Raw genomic sequence first — 19380 nt, 5'->3', positions numbered from 1 at the left:
ACTTTGCTGATGAATAAACTTTAAATATGACTGGAAAATAGACGGGAATCAAAAGGGCAATAGACTGCGTAGGTCTGGTGGTTTTAGCTTCGAGTCTCTTCGCTTACGTACCCAATATCAGAACCAGAAGTAAAGTTCAGCCGTCTTCCTCACATCTGCTTATTTATAAGTTCCATAATGGATTAAAAGATGTCGATGTGATTGATGGTAACTCTGAAAGAGGTGTGCTGGTTTCTGCCAAGTGCTGGATCTGTTCTGTTCTGTAAAACAGAAGTCATTTATTATTCTCTGAAAACCAAATTTGAAATTTGGCCCCCCCACCTTTCCACAAGGCATGTTTGACACAAAACAACAACAAAAAAAAAAAAAAAACACTGAACAGCATCATGATTTGCTTTTCGTGTGGAAGTATTTGTCAAGGTGGCTGAGAACATGAAAATGTTGGGACAGTTTGAACTCAAAAATGCCTGTTGGAAACCTGAAGTAAAAGGCATTTTATTTTATTTTTGTGAAATTAAGTACACATCCAAAACAACTGAATAATGTGTCTAATCTTTATAAACTATTTGGAGGTGAGTTTTTTTTGTTGTTTTTTTTAGAGGAAAATTAAAGTTTGGGAATGTTTAAGCCAGAGAGAAGAAATGAGTTCCTCAAACAAAATCCGAGGTCACCTGAAAACACCTGTGGGCTAAAGATGTACTCACAATCTGATCAATCTGAACTTTTGCTTGGTAGAGAAGTCCAATACTGCCACATCAAGATGTGCGATGCCAAAAAAAAATTCTCCATAACATTATAGCTCTGCCTTAAACGTGAATGAAATGACTGAACTCAGGTAAAGCATCTTCAGTGTCCTAATGAAGCGTTTTACAAGTCTGTCATTTCTTTTCATTTAAACACCGGTGTCCAAACTTTTTGCCCCGGGTGCCAAAACTGGCAAATTTGAACTCCTGGCCAGGCACAAAGTTTGTTTTGGGGAAGAAGAAGAAGAAAAAAAAAGCAAAACTGAGTTTATTTTTGCATTTAAACTCAAATGCAAAAATTAGAAAAAAGCAGCCCACTGTCAGGACTTGTCGTTTACGTCCTCACAGCTGCTGAGTGGCCTACACCAAGCCCTAATCATTTGCATCCCGGTTGCACTGGATAAGCATCTCAAAACAGAGAACATTTCAACCCTGTACGCAAAGGTAAATGTCTTCACCGGCCGGCCACAAGAGCAAGCAAATGAAACGGCTGGCGAGGAGTACGGCAAAGTCCTGGTGACAATTGGAGAACAGCAAAAAAAAAAAACCTGAGGAAGCATTTTAGTTTTAAGTATTTAAAGGAAATGATAAATGTTGAAGAGGGAAAAAAAGTCTGTGAATAATAAAATCAAAATGGCACCAACACAAGACTTATCCGCTTGAAACATTATATTTTAGAATAACAAATAAAGTATTTTTCTTTATATAAACGCCCTGACATGCACGCGATGTTTGTGACATTTATCAAACCTGTGGAGGAAGAAAACGCGGCAGTTTCTTCAATGTGTTTTTTTTTGTTGCCAATTTCTTCTGTAAATACTCAACAGAATTTCGAAATTCTTCATCTTTAGTTTCGTTTCTTTATTTGCCTGTACCTCAGCTTTAATTCTGTAATGGAAGAGAGAGAGAAAGAAAAGAAGAAGAAAAAAAAACATCACAGAAAGCATCCACCATTTTATTTTCTTCCAAGTGACCCTAATAGCTTTCTCCTTTGTACAAGCTCAAAAAATGACAAAAAGAAAGAAAGAAGAAACCAGGTCGACCTATTCCAGTCTAGTCTATTTCTTAAGTAACTCAAAAGACTATTTCTGATTGTATAAAAACCAAACGGCATCACAGAAAGCCGTCATAGTCCTCCTGAGCAACAAGGGGCGCTACAGAACTACATTTTTTAATATATATATATTTATTTTATAAGCCAGTATGAAAAGACAAAAGATTAATTAAATTACTTTGATTCGGTTAGACGGGGAACTCATTTTCGGTTCAAAGGGACTAGTTTCTTTTTCATTTCCCCTCCCTGCGGCATCCTTCTTGTTTGCTGGCTGTGTGTGTTTTTTCCCCCCCGGGTGGTTCCGTCATGTCGGGGATGCAGCAGCTCAGGCTGCTGGTCAGCGAGCGGCTAACGGCGGCTGCAGAGGAAATCTTCGGGCTCGTTGAGAGGACAATCACGGAGTACCAGGAGGAGGTGGTCCGCTCCAAGAGAGAAATCATCCAGCTGAGGCAGCAGATCGAGCAGCTGACCGTCTTACAGCCCCGAGTGTCTTTGTTCAAAGGAGGTTGGTAGCGACGCCGTCGAAGCAGCCTTCCAGCTGTTGCTAAGTAACCGAGAGGAAAAAAAGAAGTAGAAGAAGAAGAAACAGCCACTTTGCGGCCATATGAGCAACATCCGCAGTAATTAAGTTTAAGAAAATGGGCTGTAAAACATAGCTAAACACAGTTAAACTGTATCAAGAAGCACATAGAAATTTTACTGAACTTTTACACTTGTAGGTCAGTTATTCTATCTATCCATCCATCCATCCATCCATCCATCCATCTATCTTGCAAATAAGCTTTAGAGGGGGCCTATTCTGTAAAATTGACATTTTGCTGGTTTCGTTTTTATACTTCCATCTGGGTCTCTACTGCATCTACAAATAGCCCAAGCGCTTAAAAAAAACATCCAGCTGTATATATTTATATATAAATTGCAATAAATGTTTTCGGTGGTCTGGAAAGCTAACTGTTTCAAAATCCTCCTGATTGTTGAGTTTCACTGCTAGCAACCTAGCAGTTACCTATAGCAACCCAAGCGGAGCTCCAGCACACTTGGTCAGCTAGTTTTATGTTCTTTACAATGGCTGCTGGAAATCAAGTGTTTTGCTGTTGAGGTATCATCCGGAAACCACTTGGTGCATTCTTGTTGGACGTGCAAGAGGCTCCACTTCTGCTTTTCAAAAATGCATAGTTGTATATTTGCGCATCTGCCTGTGTGAATGTTAAATTGGGAGGCTTGGCCAGCAGCAGTAGCTGATTATTTGGATTTAAAGTGACAATAGTCCCTAAAAGAGCTCATTCTGAAAGGAGCTCAAAAAAGGTAGTACTGTGCAGATTAAAATCTCATCATCTAAGAATGACTTTGTACAAAAAAAATGTAATAAACAAGTTTTGTACAGCCTGTAGACCTCTTCTAACATGTCCAAGGAAGCATTATAGATCACCATTAAGTTGGTGCTAAACATATTTTCCATTAGGCTCATATTTCTATATTAAAATATATTTTTTTATTAGTCCAATATAACATTCAAATCTAAAATGTCATCTTGTCATTAGCTGCTATCAGGGCTGGGTGACATGGACTTAGAATTTTGGCACAATATTTTACGGTACTATTGTGATAGCAATTAAAATAACAATAAAAACTATTTATCACGACTTTCTAAGATAACTGTATGTCTGTGACTGCAAGGAGCAGCATTCATAGCGCCATGGACACTGTTCTTGAAAAACATACCTATCAGAAATAAGCCTCTTCAAATTTATGAATGTACAGATATTTATTATTGTTCTTGTGGACAAAGCAGTGGAGACAATAGTTAAAGTAACAGTTTAGTAAATGTGTTTTAACATTAACCGAAACTTATTGAGACAATGAAACAAGCTTTGCATCATGATAGGATTTTGTTTTTTATTACGATAACCGATTTAAACGATGCAGTAAAAGCCAACTCCTAGCTGCAAGTGGAAAATCATCACAATTAACACAAACAAAGGCTTTAAAGCTTACGTCTGTGTGTAGTTAATATACATAATGTGTTTTACTTTGCGAATTGGTACATATAGTCCCTCGTTTGCATGTTTTCTGTCTCCTAGATGTCGAGTCAGTGTCAGAGAACCAAAGCCAGCCCCCAGCAGAGGAACAAAAGGAAGGTGGAGACCATCAGCAGGTTAAAGAGGAGCAGCTGGACGTCTGCATCATCCCAGACGTGGACACCGATTCTTCTGACGACATAAAAGTTTCTCCTTTCGAATCAGAGACGACCCCTCACGTCGACCCCCACCTGTTACCAAGCGTCAGCTCCATAACCGTGACTCTGAACAGCGGCGACGAGGGAAAATGGATTCGGAATTTTGGCGGGGGCTCGTCGCATTGCGGTCCAAGTCGCGGCCTCGTTTCCCTCGTGCAGCCGGAGCACTTCCTGGACAGCAAGTCCTGCCGTCTCTGCGGCGTGTCCTTCATCAGGGACTGCGACCTGATCAGGCACGTGGACGAGTCCCACGCGGGGCAGAAGGCCTTCAAGTGCTTCGAATGTCACAAGGAGTTCGCCCGGAAAGACAGCTTGACTTTGCATCTGAGGGTCCACACGGGCGAGAAGCCGCACAGGTGTCCCTTCTGCGGGAAGTTCTTCACCCAGACCTCAAACCTCAGGGTTCACATGAGGAAGCACACGGGCGAGAAGCCGTACTTCTGCAGCTCGTGTGGCAAAATGGTGGCACACTCGTATCACCTGAAAACATGCTCCAGGCGGTCTTCAGTCACGATGGACGTTAGTGGACATTAGAGGTCTTCTAACTGAATCCTGGGTAATAAAAAAAACTTACACTGCAAACTTGAGTTTGCACAGAAAAGCCTTGGAATCACGTTGTATTATGGAAGCTTTCTTCTGATCAGATACAGATGCTATAGATGCAGACTATTTATTATTTTTATATATTATTATTTGTGTTATTATTGTCATAGACGTCTTTTGGAATCACGTGAAACTTTTTTAACCCATAAAGCTTAATGTTTAACTCTTCAAGTTTGATTTGAGTAGTTCTACCCCTGCTTATTGGGATGTATCTGTCAATAAAGAACAACTGTGAGATTTAGTACGTATTGAGTCTTTTTTTTGGGATAGTTCATTATTTGGCCCCTGAACTGTGTTTATTTTATGTCCGATTGTACTGAGCTCTTAAATGCAACCACCTTTTTTCATGTATAGTAGTTACCTTTAGCACTTTGGAAAATGATGAGTTTAGAGAACGAAAACATGCAGGACTGACTTTGGACACCACTGAGCATCCTTTTGCTAATGTCTTGGAAATTCAGGCTAAGAGCTACAGCTAACTTTAGCAGCAATGTTTCACTAACATTTGGGGTTGCTGGCTAACTGCTACAGCTTTTCCAGGAATTCTTTTTGGTAAAGTTTCATGAATTTAGGCTAAAAGTTGCAACTAACTTTTCCAGTAATCCTTCGCTAACGTTTCGAGGGTGCTGGCTAAAAGTTACAGCTAACCTTTCCAGTAACTTTCCACTGACATTTAGTTGTCTCAAGGTAACAACTAACTTTTGCGGTAGTATATTGCTAACATTCAGGGGATTTTTAAAAGTTACGGGTCACTTTTGCAGTGTCAGTCTTCAGATTTATATAATATGCTAACTTAAATTATGCCACTGTGATTCAAGGAGGGTGCATCTGAATAAATAGGAAATTAACAAATGTTTGTCAGAAATTGAATTCAATAATGAAAACTCTTATTGTATACAGATTCATTATACACCCCCTGATATACTTCAACCATAATTCCTGCTCATTCTGATTGCTATGGCTTCATGCTACCATCTGCTGTAAGCTTTACACAAAAGGTGATTTCAGTTTTCAGAAGGGCGTGGCGTGTGATCAGATTGCCAAAAGTACCAATTTCTGCGTCAAAAGTCGTATCACTCATATGATCAGTTCCTTTTAAATTAACCTAAGAAAATAAAATTGGGTTGCGTATAAGATGTAAGCAAGACAGAAATTCACACAAGTAAGATATCACGGACATCTTGAAGTGTCCAAACTTTGAAAGCTCTTGGGATCACAAAAATAAAAAAAGGAAACTTTTGGTGCATTTTTTTATTTTAACTGATCAACAATGAACTAAACCATTTAAATGTTTGTTTTTTTAAAAGAACAAAACAGTGTGATTTTTGTGGAAAACCGATCTGTAAATCACAGTTTCTACATTTCTGGGTGGACTGTTTTCTTATTGGAGGAGAAAGATTTACTTATGAGAAACACATAGGTCAATGTTTGCAGTTCTAGTTACTCCAAAAATAAGATGAATGTAAAAACTGTGTTAATAAATGGAAATATATTTTTGTACCTACTATCTTACTTTTTAAAAACACGTTATATTCTTGTAAAAAAATGTAAAAAAAGTTCCCCTAAAAATAGACCATATATCATACAAGTTTTACAGTTGGAAATGAATTAAGCTCGTTTCAAACTATTTAAGTACTCCTAAACTACAGGGGGCGCTGTGGATGGATGTATTTTACTTTTACAGGCGAGAAAGGGGAGGAGGGAACAAGTCACGGTTCTGTCATTTAATTAGATTATGGATATGCTTTTTGGACTGCAGTGATTGTATCTTTGTTTGACAGTCCGGGCGGCATCCTTCTTGTTTGCTGGCTGTGTTTTTCCCCCCCGGGTGGTTCCGTCATGTCGGGGATGCAGCAGCTCAGGCTGCTGGTCAGCGAGCGGCTAACGGCGGCTGCAGAGGAAATCTTCGGGCTCGTTGAGAGGACAATCACGGAGTACCAGGAGGAGGTGGTCCGCTCCAAGAGAGAAATCATCCAGCTGAGGCAGCAGATCGAGCAGCTGACCGTCTTACAGCCCCGAGTGTCTTTGTTCAAAGGAGGTTGGTAGCGACGCCGTCGTTACTTAGCTGTTGCTAAGTAACTGTGATGTACTGTATGTGATGCAGCTAGTGGTAAATGTATCTGTCGATTTCTGTTCTTGCTTCACAAGAACTTTGTGGACATTTGCTAACCATAATTGCCAATAAATACACAAAACTCTTTCTGCAGCATTTCTGCTCTGAAGTTTAACATTTATTGTGTGTATTTTGTCTCCAATCAGTGCCAGAGAGTCAAATTCAGCTTCCGGTTGAGCAACAGAAGGAAAGTCAGGCGTGTCAGAAGGTTAAAGAGGAGCAGCTGGATGTCTGCATCAGCCCTGACCCCGATACTGATTCCTCAGAGGGCGTGAAAGTTTTTCCTTACGAGTCGCAGACGACCCCTCGCAGCGACCCCGAGCTGCTACCAACCGTCAGCTCCATAACCGTGACTCTGAACAGCGACGACGTGCACAACGAGTGGAATGAGAATCCCGGCTCAGATTTGGCTTACTTCGGCCAAAGTCACAGGGATGCTTCCTTTCTGCAGCAGGAACAAATCCTGGATAAGAAGTCCTGCCGTCTCTGCGGCGTGTACTTCATCAGAGACTGCGACCTGATGAGGCACATGGAGGAGGCCCACGCCGGACACAAGGCCTTCAAATGCCTCGAGTGCCACAAGGAGTTCGCCCGCAGGGACAGCCTGGCTTTGCACATGAGGGTCCACACGGGCGAGAAGCCGCACAGATGCCCCTTCTGCGAGAAGACCTTCACCCAGACCTCCAACCTCAGGGTTCACATGAGGAAGCACACGGGCGAGAAGCCGTACTACTGCGACACCTGCGGCAAAATGGTGGCGCACTCGTATCACCTGAAGATATGCTCCAGACAGACCTCATACACGGCAGACATCACCGGGGAGAGGGCGTTTCGCTGCTTCCGGTGTGGCAAAAAGTTCCACACGATTTCAGACCTGAACGTGCACATGAAGATCCACGAGGCGAGAAAATCGCACGCGCTCGTGCAGGTTTTCTCCTAATCGGCCGTTTCGCTCTTCATTATGTCAAGACGTTGTTTAGAATTGTGAATGCAAATGATTTTTTTTTTTTTTTTTTTCACACATTAAAACAATAAAAATTGGTGTACAGGATCACATACAGAAGCTTGGTGTGTTTTAGGTCCTTTTACTTCCTGTTGTTATATCTCTGTAATTAAATTGAGAACGATGAACGAAAAACCTCTTCTGTATCATTGGTTATATTGACAATTGTTTTAGTTACCCTTTAGATTTAAGTTGAGATTCTGGAAATGAACGTTTTTTTCCAGCTTGTGATGTTGGAAACGTGTTATATAAATAAATTGAAGAAAACAAAATTAAATTTATTTTGAAATTGCAGGTACAAAATGTCTTGCACAAGTAATGCAGTGTCTTTTTCGACATAGCATAGCTAAAAAAAAAAACGGTTTAACCTCTTCATTTCACTTTGATTATGACACTTTCTAATTAAAAAAAAGTATGTTTTTTTTTTTCCTTTCTAAATATTCTTAAAATTAGGATATTTTAATCCAACAGAGTGAGCAGGATCACACTGATTAGACATGAGGTTATTCAGTTTTTATGGAATTTTGTTCCAGATAGGTGGAAACCGCAAAAATGATGAAACACTGAGTTCCTTTATTTCAATGCTAAAAACCTGTATTTGTTTAATGAATAGCAAATGGAACATCATAAACTATAGTCTGTCTTTCAACATGTCATTACTCATTACTTTACCACTGTAATGTTGTTTGGTTTTTTTTTGCTTTATAATTGTTTTATCTTCATTCTAAACATGTAAAGCACTTTAAATCGCCTTGAATTACTGAAGATGCTATACAAATAAAACTGTCTTACCAAATTTGGCCAGCAGGAGGTAGTATTTCACCCAGGCAACCTGGACGTCACCATAGATTGTCTATTTTAAAGAGGTAGCACGATTTTCGGATCGGAAAATTTCTGTACACTACAAAATTGCCTCTATTTGTTTTGGAAAGTTTGAGTTACCTTTTGCCCCATGTACTGCGCATTTTTTAAATTGGGGTTCTATAACCGACAGTCCCAATCCTAGATGTTTCTGTTGCTCATTTCCTGTGTCAGCCAGAATGTACTGACATATGGAGAGCAGTGAGACCTCTTTCTCTGCCCTGCATTCCAGTTTCCACCTCATTCCCATGCAGAATAACGCTGAGAGATGATGGAGGAAGAGGGTTGCGATTCTGACAGGCAAGCAAAATTAATTGTTGCTGGTAAACTCAAAAGCTGCACCGACTAAAATGTACTAACTTTTAGTCAGTTGTAGAGAGATAAGGTTTTATAACATGGCGGCTGATAAGTTACAACAGAAACCGGGTACTGGTGGTAAAGCTAGCTAATCTGCTGCGATGGGAACAAAAATAATGAGCTAATGGGGTCAGATTTCTGTTTAAAGCACAATTAATGGTCAGTGTAAGATTACACTGACTTGCCACTTCTCTCTCTGTTTTTACTTTGTAGTGTTAGTTTTCACTTCGTGTTTGCATGACTTCAACATTTGTCTGTTTTTGTCACCTGTCTGCTCTGTTCATCCATGAAGACTGGGGGGAAAAGGACAAGGTAGGAACCGCAGTGGTTGTTTTCTCTTTTCTGACAACAAACCCGGAGAGCTGCGCTAAAAAAAAACACCAACGAGGGATGTAGGATGATGTAGGATGATGTAGGACGCCATTCAAATGGCGAAACAGTCGTTAAACGTGTGTTTAAATTAAAGGACGGTATAATAAAGCCGTTAATCCGGTACCGCGGAGGAGCTGCTGCTGAACTCTGAGGCGGATTATCTTTCCTGTGTATCGGTTTACTGGCCTCTCTCTCTCTCTCTCTCTCTCTCTCTCTGTGTTTTTTTTTTCCCACGAACGCTAAAGTCATGAACGTTACACATAAATGTAAAACTGACTTTTAGGGAAACTCAGAAAGACAACTTCCGCAAAATATGAACTGTCAGCAGAGTCTCAACAACAAAAATCAGTCTGCGTGTTTACTTCATATGAATCTACACAGACTCATTCAAAAAAAAAAAAAAAAAAAATTAGAATATTAAACATTTTAAATAGATTCATTATACTCGGACGATTTTTCACTTACAGATGACTTTTAAAATTAGTCATCTGTAAGTGACTTTTTAAAACTGGTTTGGTGTTTTATGTTACAGATTTTAAAAATCCTATTGTTATAAACAGAAACGTGGACTTCATGAACAGTATGTTTAATACTTCCTTAAAGTACTTTTAACATGACTCACTGGGACATAAACTCTGTTTTGTTGTACATGACTGTAAACATTTCTCATAAAGAAACTGCTTTACAGATAATTATATTTTATGATAGTATTATCAAACTTCTTGATAACAGTGTCGTGTTATGAGAGTCTTTGCATATAGTCTGAGTATGTTGGAATGTGAATATGTATTTAGCCCCCTTCTCCCTAAATAAAATAAAATTCAATACATTTTATTTACATAGGGCTAGTTCACAACAAATGTCATCTCAAGGCGCTCTGCAAAAAAAAAGAAGCATTAATTTAAATATTACATGCATTCCAATTTATCCTAGTTATCAAACAGTATTCTCAATTGATTAGTCAAAGTAGTTTGAAAAGTTTCTAACTAAGGAAACCCAGGTTGCATTGAGACATTGACTTGCAGCATTGACTCCTCCTGCATGAGCAATGCCAATCAAGAAGTCCAGTCAATAGAAGGTAAACATACAGCCAGCAGTACAGTGGGATAATCAAAGCAAATTCTTGTGTCTAAACAGACTCAAAATCAGTGAGAAGACTTCAAATTTTATATTTTCAGAGCCTTCCCACTCGATCTGGCTGAGCTTGAGCTTCTTTGCAAGGCATATATCAACCATCAACAGTAAGCAAGATGATTAGTTTATGTCCGGTTGGCCCTGTTTTCTGTCCTGAGGTCACTGTTGAAATCACAAACACTCTGATTTGTCTGGTAGGAGCTGTTTTCTACCCTGTGCTGCACTAATCATGTCCTAAGTGGTTAAACACAACACAGACAATCCATAGATCCTTTGTTAAACCTCTGACCGAGCATCGGTCTTCAAATAAAGTCCAAATCGGATCATTCCATCTTTGTGCTTAAGTTTTGTCACAAGGTGTATTTTTTTAATTTGAGGTTTATTAGTTCTGTGTTTTTTTGTTTCATATTTTATAGTGTTTCAACTTCTTTGAAAAGAGTCCTTTATCATATGTAAAAACAATTTTTTTTTAAAAAAGTCATCAAATGAGTGCTAGAAATTCTCAAATGTTTAGATTTCAACTAGGTGTTTTCAAAGTTTTTAAAGGGCTTTGCAGTCAAACTGCACAGTTTTGTAATAAAGTTGGGGGTGGGAGGATGTCATGGAGAAACGTTTGATTAAAAACCTAAATTTGGAAACCGTCATTTACTCTTGATACCAGATATTTTTATACACATAATGAAAAGACATCTGACCAATTTTACCGCAAGTTAAATCAGAGTAAATTTCTGGTGTTAGGGCTGTTAGAATTACCAAAGTAATTTTTTGTGAGGCATAAAATTTTGTTATATTTTAGTTGACCTTGTCCCTGCTGTAGAATGTCAAAGGCAGCAGAGACATCACTAAATGACATATTATAAATGATATATACTAGTGAATAGAAACTGTGTAGTTTATTTGTATTGTTTTTATCTCCAAAGTGTGGTGCTGAAAATTTGTGAAAACTAATTTTTGAGTTTTAAACTGTATGAACCCGGTTTAAAACACTTGTCACATATAAAACATCCTTACTATGGATTTTGTAGTGTTACAGCTTCTCAGTGTGGTTTTTGTTTGTTTTCGTTATTAAAGTGATAAAACCCAATTAAAAAGGGCTAGATTAACAATCTTGGGGGTCCTGCTTTCTGAAACCACAAGACAAACTTTCTTGTGATTTCAGAAAGTTTCTGAAATCACAAAATTTCAGAAACAAGATTTCAGGATGCTTTGTTGAGCATCCTGAACAAAGCTTCAAGACACTTTGTTGTTAAGCAAGAGTTATTTCATCTCCAGCACTAAATAGGTTTATAACTAAAGTTTTACCCCAAGCTGAATATAATTAAAAAAAAATACTCTTAAAGGATTGTGACTCTACTTTTTTTGTTTTCCTCACCTGCCCTGCCAGACGCATGAGGCCTTTGGGTCCTGCTAGACAAACGTATGGAGCCTGATGTAATGCCCCCGCCTTCTTACTCCCCCCCTCCTCTGGATGATGACGGTGATGATGGGGTGGGGTCAGAGGAGGATGAATTTGGGGATTTCTCTATAGGGGGCGTTTGCTCCCCGCTCGGTCATGCCGACTTCACAGAGTCAGCTACCCATCAGTCGGATGGTCACCTGGTTGAACAAACACAACGCACTCCGTCTGAGGAAACTGGGAGCCGCGATCCTGACTCTTCTTTGCACTACTCGAATGGACAGGCAGGAGAAGACCTACAGCCCGGGGCACAGGGCTCTTCTGTGGAGGACACGGGGTTTGCTGATTTCGCTATGTTCACAGAGCAGGCAGGACACCCCTGGTGTTGTGGCTTCACGGAGCAGTGGGACGGCAGAGTGGACAAACGCGAATGTGTTTCCGGGCAGGAGGTTGTCATGGAGTCGGAGCCTAGATCCCAGCATGCATGCAAGACAAATGGAGGTATCTGCGTTGAGGGCGAGCACTGTGAGAAAAGAGATGCAGCACTTGTGCACCCGCCTCAGGACCACAGTCAGCCTCAGGGAGACAAAGAAAATGTTTGTTTAAGATCAGCTGAGGAAAGGCAAAACGTTGGGAAAACTCTGGATCTCTTTGTGGCAGAGCCTTCTTCCGACAGGGTGTCTTGTCATGACAATTGGTCGTCAGAGGAACCAAATGTTTCATCCCTTACATCTCAGTGTGGCCAGTCTGATTGGGACCAGACTGATGATGAGGTGGAAGACTGTGGATATTCTGACGCTGTCGTCAGCGGCGCTGTGGAGAACCTTGGCCCGTCTGAGTTGAATGCGCCTCACTGTGATGCCACTCAGGAAACCTCGGCTACCTCCTGCCCAGAGAAACGTACATACTTCGCCGACTCTAATGCCTTGCGTCACAGGGAACCTGTTGAGACAGCTGACACGGGAGCAGAGAGTCTGGGAAACCTTCCACCCAGTGACAGCTTTGCGGATTTCTGCTCGGCGCCCACGCAGGACGATGAAGAGAGACCAACGTGGGCGGACTTCACAGACCAAAGCGGACTGACGGAGGGAAGACCGTCGACACAGCGCAGTGAGCTGGTCGATGAACAGGAAGGCGTAACAAGAATGACTAACTGTCAGGTAGAAAACAGATCTCTGAAATAGAATCCCAACTTTGTTACTGTTCATCAGCACCTTTTTTTTTCTTTTTGCATCCTAATTGTTCAGGATTCCCTGTCCTGCCATGTCCAGCAGCTCCTCCAGTCCAGCTTCCCAAAGGTCTGTGTCCCAGCTGTGGAAGGTGAGGAGGACCTGCCCAACCTTGGTGCTTTACTTCACATCCAGCAGCCTCCAGAGACGGAGGAGGAGATCCCAGAACTCAGCCGTTCTCTGAGGTAACGACAAATGACTCAGCTGCTGTGTCCAGACTACAGAGTTAGAAAAGACATTCATGATTATAATGAAATTTCTGAATGGGTTACACATCTACAAAATCTGATAAGAGTCTGGCACCTGAAATATAAAAGTTTGAGTTTCTCATGAGTGCTAGTAGCTAGGCCTGCTTGATTATCCAACTATTTTTTTTTTCCAATTATGACATCTGAGTTTGAAAAACACTTTATTTCTTCAGGGTGTCCTGAATACCTTAAAAGGTCTTAAGTTTGTGTGTCTAAAATTAAAGCCTTAAAATGTCTTGAATTCATAAAAAAAGTTACCTTTTAATACTAACTACGTTAATCAGGTTTGTTGTGGCAGGACTGTTTGAAGTAGTTCTTTGGTTTCTGGTAAAAGCTGCTATTCTACTGTTGCAAACTAGCTAGCTTTTTGCCTCTATTATGGACACAAACCCAGGTTCACGGTTTGTGCTATGCTTGATTGTTATGCCATTCCCCAAAGTAATAGTTTTTTTTTTTTTGTCTTAAATTTTATTCAAAGGTGACAGTAGAATGTGGCAAAAATTATTTAATCCATAATTTTGGGGGGCAACTATGATGTTTGTTGCCAGAACCGTCAAAATGCAAGTTTGATGGCCCATAGAGATACCAATTAGTTGGTATAAAGCATTATACCTTATAGGCTTGTTTGAATCAGATTTGCTTCTCAAATCTGGTCTTCAGGATAGACATTTGCATGTCATTTGCAAAGTTCTGATTCTCCAAACCTGTTTTGAAATGCTTACCTAAGTAACCCGATAGCCTTTGATGATGAAAAAAAATCTAATTATTTTACTTAAAGTGGCATGAAGCTTTCATTATACCTTTGTGTTGTTTAGATTTGCAGTCTCTGTGGTTTCACACTGTCGTTTTTGGTTAAGCACACATTGGATCTGGACTTGCCAGTCGTGAGCTGGGTGTGTATCCAGTCAGATTGTCTAAGTTACAAAAGTAACCATTTTTGCTGTTTTTTTTTGTGTTTCTCTCCCAACTCCTCCCAGGATTCAGCGGCTGATGTTCAGCCTATCTGAGGACATGCACTGCTCACTTGGTCTCCAGTTTAAGTGGGGAGGTTCTCACAGTAACACCTCACTGCTCAGGTGCCTTGGTGTGGACACTAGGAACATAGTAAGTTCATTTGCAGAAGGATATTTTATTTAACTGTGTCCTAACAACCTGAGCCAGCATATGTTAGGGATTGTTTTGTGTTTTTGTCCCCTGAAAGGTTTTTATTGGCACAAAGAAGCAGGCGGTGACTGTGCCAGCGTACGCCTCTTCCCTGGTGAGTCCTCAGACTTTTTATGTGTGATGATGATGATAAACTTGGTTCGCACTAATTATTGTGTTGTTGCTAAATTTAACACGCTAATATTACCTAGTGCCGATTAATCGAATTACCCATTTATACCTAAAAGCCTCTCTCCCGCTGAGGGTTACCTGGTTCGCAGCAGCGTGTTACACGGTCTTGTACTGCGGTCAACAATGCAAACTCGCAAATGCAAGCGAAAAATTGAGCGAGGCGAGTCAAACTGGTGTTCTCATCGGCGAATTTGGATAAAACCAAGGTAGTATGCATGTATTGCAGCGAGGAATCGTCCTTCCACTGAAGCACAATTTATAGTTAACATGTTTAAATGACGGTTTTACACAAAATGACTTCCTTTAGACCTCCCTGAATATGAAAACCTATAAAACTGAGAATATTCAGACATGTTTCATTTCAGACAATGAAACTCTTTTTTTTTTTTTTTTTTGGAAAACGTGCATACAGTGGCGGTTTTTCACATGAGCAGCTACTTTCTAATGTCCAGGGCGGCATTAGAAACCCAAGAACTAAATAAAATATATCTTAACTGTCAGCTGTCCCCTGAAAGAGTTTTCTACTACTTGCATGCATGAGTGGAGTAAGTTTCCCTTAGTTGCTGTTGAGTACCATGACGATACCTTTCATTCTAATCGGCTGGAGTGCGGTAGAACCGGCTTTGCGTTGTGTATTTGTATTTCAAGCTTACAAAGTTAAGCATAGTGATTAATCACAACGCTACAGTGTGATTAACTTAATCTGTTGACCACACTATTTAAAATGTAACTAGGTCTCTTACTATTTCTTCAGGGAATGCTGGACCCCACCAAAGACCCTTCGCCGGCTGTGTGCTCTCCAGGACACACGGCCGTCTCGGCACCCTCAGGGCCCCCGGAAACACAGAAACCCTCGACTCGTTCGGCGCAGGTGGCGTTTGCTAGACCAGCACGACAATAAACGCGTTAAAGCCGAAACGCTGATATCAGTTTGTCTGAACAGGAGCTTCCTTCGAACCAGCCGGACTGGAGCTGTAGAGGCCTTAGCAGCTCCCAGGAGGGTACGTCCCCTTGCCTCACCCCTCACCCCTAGTAGTCTACCAGCCACGCCTGATGGCTGCTGCTATAAAGCCAAAAAGTGTCTCACTTCCTCTGCTTCTGTCGTTTTTTTATTAAAATTTTTTTCCTCTTTCTTCACTCAGCTGGTTAGCGCTGAAATCATGTTGATAAGAAGAAAATCTACTTCTTCTGTTGTCTACTTTACCTCCTGTGACCTTTTGGAGTGTTTATCTCAGTATTTATCAGTCCCATTGTGATGAGGAAAAGATGAATATATTAATATTTAATGCATATACACGGCAAAGACACAAAATCTTACCAAGTAATTTTTGTGTCGTTTCTAGTGCAAATATTTTAGTACACTTGGAGAAGTACAACACAAACTTCCAAGTAACCTTTCAGCAAGACATAGGAGCTTGTTTTAAGTCAATAATTCCTTAATATTTATGAAAAAGTGCTAGTTCCATTGGCAGATTATTTCATTTATAACAAGACATTTTCCCCATGTTGGAAGTGAAATAATCTGCCAATAGAACTAGCACTTTTCCCAACAATATTAAGGAATTACTGACTCAACACAAGCTCCTATTTCTTTTCTGAAAAGTTACTTGTAAGTTAGCTTAGTCTTGTTTCAAGTGTTCTAAAATATTTGCATTAGAAACTACACAAAAATTACTTGGTAAGATTTTGTGTTTTTGCAGTGCACCTGCTAACTTAAAACTCAGTTGTTGTTGTTTTTCTGCAAAGGTGTCAATGTCATCTGGTTGTCACCTTTTATTTGACGTAAAAAGGTTTCTACTTCAAAAAAAACAACAAAAAAACATTTCCATATTATTTTTCATTTTTGCCTCACAAGGCCTTGATGGCTCCCTGAGCTTTGGAAAAGCTTTTACAGATAAAGTATAAACAACACACACATCAGCTCAGGTCATCAGCTCATCTTTGCTCAGGAATATTTGATTAAATCTGCTAAAATTTGATTTGTTCAACTTTTTAGGGGTAAAGAAAAATCTAAAATTGTCATGAAACTGGACATTATTGTAGCATATTTTTAAGCAAAGTTCATGAAAAGAAAATTAAAATCTCCATTGCAAAATACCTCTAGCTCCAGCAAATTTTAACGCATTTGTTTTTTTTCTCATAGACAATTTTGAATATTATGTCTCCTTTTCCTTCTGCGCTTCCTTGTGTTGACTTTTCATACGACATCCATCACAAACGTTAGTTTGTGGTTTCAGCATTACTAAATGTAAAACTCTTCAGAGGGTATGCACTGTAAATGAAATGTGCCTGTGCTGCAGTACTTAAAATATTAACTACCAGCATAACTAGACTGAATGTTTCCCAACATGCACAGGGAAGCTAACTAATGTAAATACACCTATATTACCTTCAGAAACTCACCTGATCAGCATGTTTTTCCTCCTCAAATGAAAACGACATAAACTCTGATTCAAATGAGCTCGTCTCACTGATCATTTTTGAAATGTTAACATCCACATTTTCTGAAATGCTAGCATTCTTTATTAAAATGGAGAATTTTAAATGTTCCCCACACCAAAAAAAAAAAGAAGAAAAAAGACAATTTCCTCTGACCTATAGAGGGCGGTATGTTCTCAAAAAACAACTTTAATTCAAAAATAAATCAAACCTAATTTCATCAAATGTAAATAAAGCTTTAAAACCTGCATCCTCCATCCAGCTGCAACGTTCTACTGATTTTGGTCATTTTCTTTTATTATTTAAGCACCTTAACATTTCTCACAAGCCCGACTCCTCGTTTTGTGGCTTGTAAATACAATCATTTTAATAATTTTTGTTGTTTTTCATCACCGATAAAAAATTGTTTCAGCTCCAAAGATACGGCAGAAATTTTTATCGATGAGTTGTAACTTGTGCCAGCAGTTTTTTTTTTTCTATCTTAGACTGTTTTTTTTTTTAATTATTCAGTTTTATTGCTCAAATTGAGACATGCTCTGCATAAAAGACTGTCGGGAAAATCCTTGTAAATACTGAAATAAATCAGTTGATCCTCCCTGTTTGGTCTTCTCCTCATACCTTTGACAACTGTTAAAATTTTACGACTTTGCTCTCTGGTTTGAACGCAAAGTTGAGATTTGTTTTTGTATGTTTTTTTAAAAAAAAAAAAAGTTTTTAATGATAACATTTTATGAAGATAACATAGTTCTTTACAAACACAGCCAGAGAGAAACTGCATCTCCTTTAAGTTGCTCTTTTTTTTTTTTGGATAAAAACTAAATAAAATGCATTTAGAGGAAGCTTTAAAAACCAAATAGTGAGGTTAAATAGAGACTGAAACCCAGCATCAGTTCTCATTTCCACTCAATTTCTCCTATTGATATCAGTCTGCTCCTCATTCAACCTTGATTATTTTGGGTCTGAGGACGAGAGCAGATCCAGCAGCAGCAGCCGAGCCAGCAGCCCTCCTCCAGGTCAGCACACAGACGTTGGTGAAATTTTCCGTCAACATTGTTGATTTATGCTCCTGTAATTCTCTTGAAGCTTTTGTCCCCTTTTATGTGTTTGCTGCGCACATCTGCGCCTGAAGGTGTCGACCGCGAGCTGTATGAATTAATTGTAAGCAAACTGGAAGCTGACAATAAAACCAGTCAGATAGAAGACACTCTGAACCGCCTGATGTCCGCAGCAGAGAGCACGAGCATTCCCGCCAGGTCTGTCAGCAAAAAATGTTCAGATGCTATACTTTTTTGGTGTGTTTTATTTAGCCTAATACAAAACCACTTACAGAAGCCAGCTATTAGTGTTTAAATTTGTTTATTTGTGTTTCTGTCGTTGACCAGGAAGCCTTCAGCCCAAGAAGAGCTGAGTGGAGAAGCTGGCAGAATGATTTCTGAACTTCCTGACTTGTCCTTCATGCAGGCCAAAGTTCTGATGTTCCCCGTCTTTCTCACACCCGAAGCTCACAGTTCCCCAAAACTACTTTAGCTACTCAGCAGCCACTGACGACTCACTTGTTTGAAAAGACAAATAAAGAACAAAATATACGTGGGTACAGTACATGAGCTGATGTAGATTTTAAGAAGTACAATCTGAGATGCCCCCTACTGGCCTAATTTGTTTGGTCACGGACCGTCATGTTTTGATCAAACTACGCCACCTGCTGGCTATTTAATGTATCTTATTCAAAATGGAAGGCAATCAAAACTATTAACTGTCTTAAGGTTCAGTCTTTGGATTTTATTGCGGTATTAACCGACATGTATTTACTTTAGGTATTGTATAATGTTGTATTCTTTGAATATTTGGAGTATGCATGTGTTTATTTAAAATAAAAATGTGTCAGACTAAACATATGTAAACTTAGAAGTAGCAAATTATAGGTTGGCTTTTGCTCACATGTTATAGAGAATGTACTTTATGGATCAACTGAGAAGTCCTGAAGATGGGAAGTTGCATTTATGTACATTTTGGTGACAGTTAAAAAAATTGTAATGTTTTTTTTTGTTGTTGTTGTACTTAAATGTTTTGAATTATCATAAAAACTTATATCTGATATCGATTTATTACATATTAATATCTGATATTGATTCAAAAAGGTCTCCAAGCCCTATGTGAAAACAAAATTTCTATCATTTAAATTCACTACCTAGGCCTAAGTACTGACAAAACCTGTAGAATCAAAAAATCATTTAAATAGTCTCACAATGAGAAGTGG

General features: G+C 39.5%; 2 protein-coding genes and 1 long non-coding RNA gene across 7 annotated transcripts; 2 read left to right on the top strand and 1 right to left on the bottom strand.

Moving 5' to 3' along the window:
- Positions 1–1540: 1540 nt before the first annotated feature.
- On the bottom strand, positions 1541–2092 carry LOC116713260 (uncharacterized). The gene is made up of 2 exons (XR_004337841.1): positions 1976–2092; positions 1541–1631 (listed from the first exon to the last, which is right to left on the bottom strand). It is a non-coding gene; the product is annotated as an uncharacterized LOC116713260 (long non-coding RNA).
- LOC116713257 (zinc finger protein 664-like) lies at positions 1651–8185 on the top strand. 2 transcript variants are annotated; one of them, XM_032553361.1, is made up of 3 exons: positions 1651–2302; positions 3879–4495; positions 7336–8185. In XM_032553361.1, the coding sequence occupies exons 1-3, from the start codon at positions 2104–2106 to the stop codon at positions 7687–7689; spliced, it is 1170 nt and encodes a 389-aa protein (XP_032409252.1). In that variant the 5' UTR covers positions 1651–2103; the 3' UTR covers positions 7690–8185. The 2 variants fall into 2 exon arrangements, with proteins under 2 accessions (XP_032409252.1, XP_032409251.1); XM_032553360.1 differs by lacking the exons at positions 1651–2302; positions 3879–4495 and adding an exon at positions 6314–6674 and having other exon boundaries at positions 6896–8185.
- A 476-nt stretch (positions 8186–8661) lies between these two features.
- Positions 8662–19228, top strand: aftphb (aftiphilin b). Of its 4 annotated transcripts, none has more exons than XM_032554074.1 (10): positions 8662–8913; positions 11861–13032; positions 13147–13286; positions 14327–14453; positions 14551–14607; positions 15439–15555; positions 15628–15685; positions 18050–18136; positions 18253–18376; positions 18506–19228. In XM_032554074.1, exons 2-10 carry the CDS (start codon positions 11896–11898, stop codon positions 18648–18650), a joined length of 1992 nt encoding a protein of 663 aa, XP_032409965.1. In that variant the 5' UTR covers positions 8662–8913; positions 11861–11895; the 3' UTR covers positions 18651–19228. The 4 variants fall into 4 exon arrangements, with proteins under 4 accessions (XP_032409965.1, XP_032409964.1, XP_032409962.1 ...); XM_032554073.1 differs by having other exon boundaries at positions 13144–13286; XM_032554071.1 differs by having other exon boundaries at positions 8680–8913; positions 13120–13286.
- Positions 19229–19380: the final 152 nt, after the last annotated feature.

Source organism: Xiphophorus hellerii, chromosome 22 (genome assembly GCF_003331165.1).
Source record: "Xiphophorus hellerii strain 12219 chromosome 22, Xiphophorus_hellerii-4.1, whole genome shotgun sequence".
NCBI classification, from domain to species: Eukaryota; Metazoa; Chordata; class Actinopteri; order Cyprinodontiformes; family Poeciliidae; genus Xiphophorus; species Xiphophorus hellerii.
The sequence above is the reverse complement of the archived record's forward strand: the minus strand, read 5'-3'. Positions and strand labels throughout refer to the sequence as shown.